Raw genomic sequence first — 4078 nt, 5'->3', positions numbered from 1 at the left:
CTCACACGGGGCAGCCCAGGAGGATGAGGATGGTTGCACAGGGCACCCGGAGGATGCTCACACGGGGCAGCCCAGGAGGATGCCCACTCAGGACCCCAGACTTGCTCGTGGTTTGGGAGCCTCTCACTTGGGCAGCCGGGGACACGTCCCCTTATCCCTGCAGATGGGCAGGAGTGACAGGCTGGCCCCGCCCCCTCACAGAGGCCCCGCCCCTTGTGCCACTGCCCCGGAGGGGATTGGCTGAGGGAGCAGCAGTGGGAGGAGCCAGTGGGTGGCAGGTATATAAGGCAAGGTGGTGGGTTGCAGCAGGTGGTGTTGGGAGGTCTGGTCCAGGTGAGTGGGATGGGGATGGGGATGGGGATGGGGATGGGGATGGGGATGGGGATGGGGATGGGGATGGGGATGGGGATGGGGATGGGGATGGGGATGGGGATCCAGGTGCTCTATGACCCACAAGGATGGGAAGGGGGCTGGAAGTGGAGGCTCCCCAGGCGCCTCCGACGCCGTTGCCTCCCCAGTGACGCCCGGGCAAAGGTGCTGCCCCCGTGGCCGCCCCTCACCTTTGCTCCGGCGCTGACTCAGGGGCCCACGTGCCCCTTTGCGCAAGAGCCCGGCTGGCAGGGTCGGCCCCGCGGCCGCCTCCAGCCTGGCCCGGCCAAAGGGCAGCCCCAGCCCCTGCGTAAAGGCGGCGGCGGCGCCGGGCGCGGGAAGGAGCCGCGGGAAGGAGCTGCGGGGAAGGGTCTCCCGGCAGGGTCCGCAGGAGGCCGCTGCCCGCGGCTCAGTGCTGCCCTCCCGGCAGGCTTGAGCTCGCCCCGTGCTGAGATGGATTACGCCAAGTCCCTGAGCCTGCGCCTCGCTGACCCCATTTCCAAGTAAGTGCCACGGAGCGTCCCGGGGGGTGTTGGAGCTTTCTCCCCTGTTGGAGACCGCTCCCATTCCTCACCCTGGACGTGCTGGTCCCCTGCGATGGCCGCTGGTGGCCCCGGTGGCGCCGTGACCCCCCTGTCCCTCCGCAGGTGCGTGTCGGCGAGCGCGTCCGTGACCCAGCAGCTGCTGCAGAGCGCGGCGCCGCGGCCCCGGCCCTTCCGCGTCTGCAACTGGGACCGCAGCCTGCGCAAGGGCCTCGTGGCCCGCAGCCTGGCCGAGCTGCTGAGCCAGGTGGGCAGGGGGGGCCGCCCGCCCGGGGGGCCATCTGTCCCGCTTGACCCCCCAGCATCACCCTTTGCAGGCTCAGAGCGCCCTGCTGGCGCCGGGAGCCGTGGCGCTGGTGCTGGAGGAGGACGGCACGGCGGTGGAGACGGACGCCTTCTTCCAGACGCTCGAGGAGGGCACGGTGCTCATGGCCCTGGCCACAGGGCAGACGTGGTGCCCCTCCAAGGTGGGTGAGGGCCCTGCTCCGGGGCTGCATCCCGGGATGCATCCCTGGGAACAGCCCATGCTGCTGGGGAGGTGGCAGGAGGATGGGGGTCCCCTAGGCGATGCCACCCTGTGACACGGGCCCTGCCGTCCCCTAGTCACCCGGCTACCAGCTGAGCCTGTCCCACAAGCCGCGGCGCCGCATCGACGTGGCCTGCGTCACCTTCGACCTGTACAAAACCAGCCCCAAGGACCTGGGCTGCCTCAACGTCAAGGCCACCCTCTACGGCACCTACAGCATGTCCTACGACCTGCGCTGCTACGGGGCCAGGCGGCTCGTGAAGTGAGTGCCGCCTGCGGGGACGGGACCGGTGGGGTGTCGTGACGGGGGGCTGCATGCAGGGACGCTCACCCGCCCCGTCCCCGCGCAGGGAAGCTCTGCGCTGGACGCTCTTCACCATGCAGGCCACGGGCCACGTGCTGCTGGGCACCTCCTGCTACATGCAGCAGCTGCTGGAGGCCACCGAGGAGGCCAAGGAGGAGGCCGGGGAGAGCGTGCCGGCCCTGCGGAGCCTGCTGGGCCCCGGCCTCCCGCCCAGGAAGGTGCTGCCGTGATGGCCCCACGCGCAGCCCCTTCCTCCCCGCTAGGTCAATGCGCACAGGGAGGCTGCCGGCCTCCCCGGGCCCCTGCACCTCATCCCCTCGTCCTCCTCGCCCAGCTTGGGCAGCTGGGATCTGCCCCGATGCTTCTCCCTCACACGGCGCTGGCCAGCTCCTCTCTGTCGGCTGCTGCTCTGTAAATATATTTATTTAAGTAAAGCGGTAGGCACTGCAGCATGGGGTGTCCTTGTGGTCTGTGTCCCCCTCTCCCTTGTTCTGGTGTCAGGGGAGGCCATGTCCTGCTGTCAGCAAGTGGCTTCCTCTGCGTCCCACGCTGTGTGGGGCTGGCGTTGGAGGGGACAGGCCCCCACGCAGCCCCCCGCCTTGGCGCCCGGGCTGTGCCGTGTCGCAAGAGCCACCGAGCCGGGCCGCCTGGCGCAAGAGGGGCCTGGGGACTCGGCCACGTCTGCCTGCGATTGCAGCGGGGGGCCGGGGGGGGCCCAGCAAGGGCTGAGCTTGGCCACGACTGCCTGGGCAGGGTGCACAGGGGCTCCGTTGTCCCCTCTCCTTGCCTGCACGGGCAGCTGCAGGGGCTGCCTGTGGTGCATTGCACCCGTGTAGCTGTGGCCAAACCCTCCCCGGCTTTGCCTGGTGGGAACTACTCCCAGCAACAGCCCCTGGAGCAGGGAGGGTGGGGATGAGGGCACCCCAGTCCCCTCCTGGTCCTTAGGTGGTCCCTGCAGCAGCAGGGCCCTCTCCAGGGGCTGGCGCAGAGCGCCCAGCCTTGCTGGCACAAGCCAGGGAACCCGGCACAGCTGGGGCTTTGCACAACCTCATTCCTGCAGCTGGTGCCACCCTGCTCGTGCAATGCAGCGGGACGGCGGGAAATACCAGCGCCAGCAGCTCCAAGGAGACCAAACTCAGAGGCAAAACAGCGTGGGGGTTAATGAGGGGGTTGCTGTGCCCTGGTGGGTGGGGGGGCAGGGGCGAGCCTGCCCCACTTGGCCCGGGATGGAGAGCCTGGATTGCAGCTCCCAAATTTGAGCCTGCAGTGAGCGGCACGTGCCGGGCGTGCGAGGAGGGCAATGGGCACCATACAGCGGCCCTTGGGGAAGCAGGATGCAGCTGAGCCCAAGCTGCTCTTGCAGGGGGTCCCCAGCACCCCCAGGGTTGCTCATGGGGTCCTCGGGCACCCAAAGCTCACCAGCTGTCCCCGAGCCTGCTGGCTGCAGTGGCTACTGGTCACAGCCCCACAATGTGACCCCTTGCTTGGTGGCATGGGGCTCTGGTGGCCACCCCACTGGCTACAACAGAGGAGACAGGGGTCCCACACCACACTCACCTCTCCACCCCCCCGCCCAGGGTCCTCTGTGGGGCTCATGGTCACCCCAGGGCTCCCAGGTGGGTGTCACAGGCTGGTGGCCAGCACAGGAACCCCCCACATAGCCCAAACACGTGGCCAACAGCAGAACCTGCAGCTCAGCAATGCCCCCAACTCAGCCCCCTCTGGGGCCCCTCATTAGGCAGGTAATTAACGAGTCATTAGCAGCAATCCCAGCACCTGCTGTGGGAGAGGAGCTGCTGTGGGTGCCCGTGCAGGTGCGCGCAGGCACCAGGCTTTAGCAGACATATTTATTTCTGTACACACTTATACACACACCGTTCCCAGGGCGCCCGCTCTCGCCTTCAGTGCTTTCTTGTTCCAGGTGCCACCCGGACCGGGTGCTCGTGCCCCCAGGACCATCACCGGGACAGGGGACACGCGCGCCCCCAGGGCCACCCCTGGCCCCTGCCCTGTAGTGTCTCTAGGGCCCCTGCAGCGGGGCAAGGGGGTGCCTCAGTTTCCCCATGCCCAAGAGGGGCCCGTGCAGCCCCATGCGCCCGCCCCGCGCCCCCGTTATAAATACACAAGCAGCAGCTCCGGGTACGGGGCGCCGCGCGCCCGCCCGCCCGCCCGTGGGGCTACTTGACGTGCTCGGCGGCGTGCGAGGAGCAGTAATACTTCTTGTGCGCGATGAAGGTGGAGAGGCTGCTGAACCTGATGTTGCAGAGGCGGCAGTAGCGCGGGTTGCCGTTGGGCACGGCGCCCAACGCCGCCCCTTTGCCCGCGCCGCCCTGCGCG

General features: G+C 68.6%; 2 protein-coding genes across 2 annotated transcripts in view; one reads left to right on the top strand and one right to left on the bottom strand.

Annotated features, from left to right (window-relative positions):
- Window positions 1-741: 741 nt before the first annotated feature.
- CIDEC (cell death inducing DFFA like effector c) lies at window positions 742-1971 on the top strand. The gene is made up of 5 exons (XM_026042288.1): window positions 742-872; window positions 1017-1158; window positions 1229-1378; window positions 1515-1699; window positions 1788-1971. The coding sequence occupies exons 1-5, from the start codon at window positions 823-825 to the stop codon at window positions 1969-1971; spliced, it is 711 nt and encodes a 236-aa protein (XP_025898073.1). The 5' UTR covers window positions 742-822.
- Window positions 1972-3918: 1947 nt separating this feature from the next.
- Window positions 3919-4078, bottom strand: part of ZFPM1 (zinc finger protein, FOG family member 1) — a 19141-nt gene continuing 18981 nt past the window's right edge. The window contains exon 11 of the mRNA XM_026042287.1: window positions 3919-4071. Coding sequence (XP_025898072.1) covers window positions 3919-4071 — 153 coding nt within the window. The remainder of the gene's footprint in view (window positions 4072-4078) is intronic.

This window comes from Nothoprocta perdicaria, unplaced genomic scaffold (assembly GCF_003342845.1).
Source record: "Nothoprocta perdicaria isolate Ctin4 unplaced genomic scaffold, notPer1 scaffold_30, whole genome shotgun sequence".
NCBI classification, from domain to species: Eukaryota; Metazoa; Chordata; class Aves; order Tinamiformes; family Tinamidae; genus Nothoprocta; species Nothoprocta perdicaria.
Note: the sequence above shows the minus strand (reverse complement) of the source record. Positions and strands in the feature narration are given on the sequence as shown.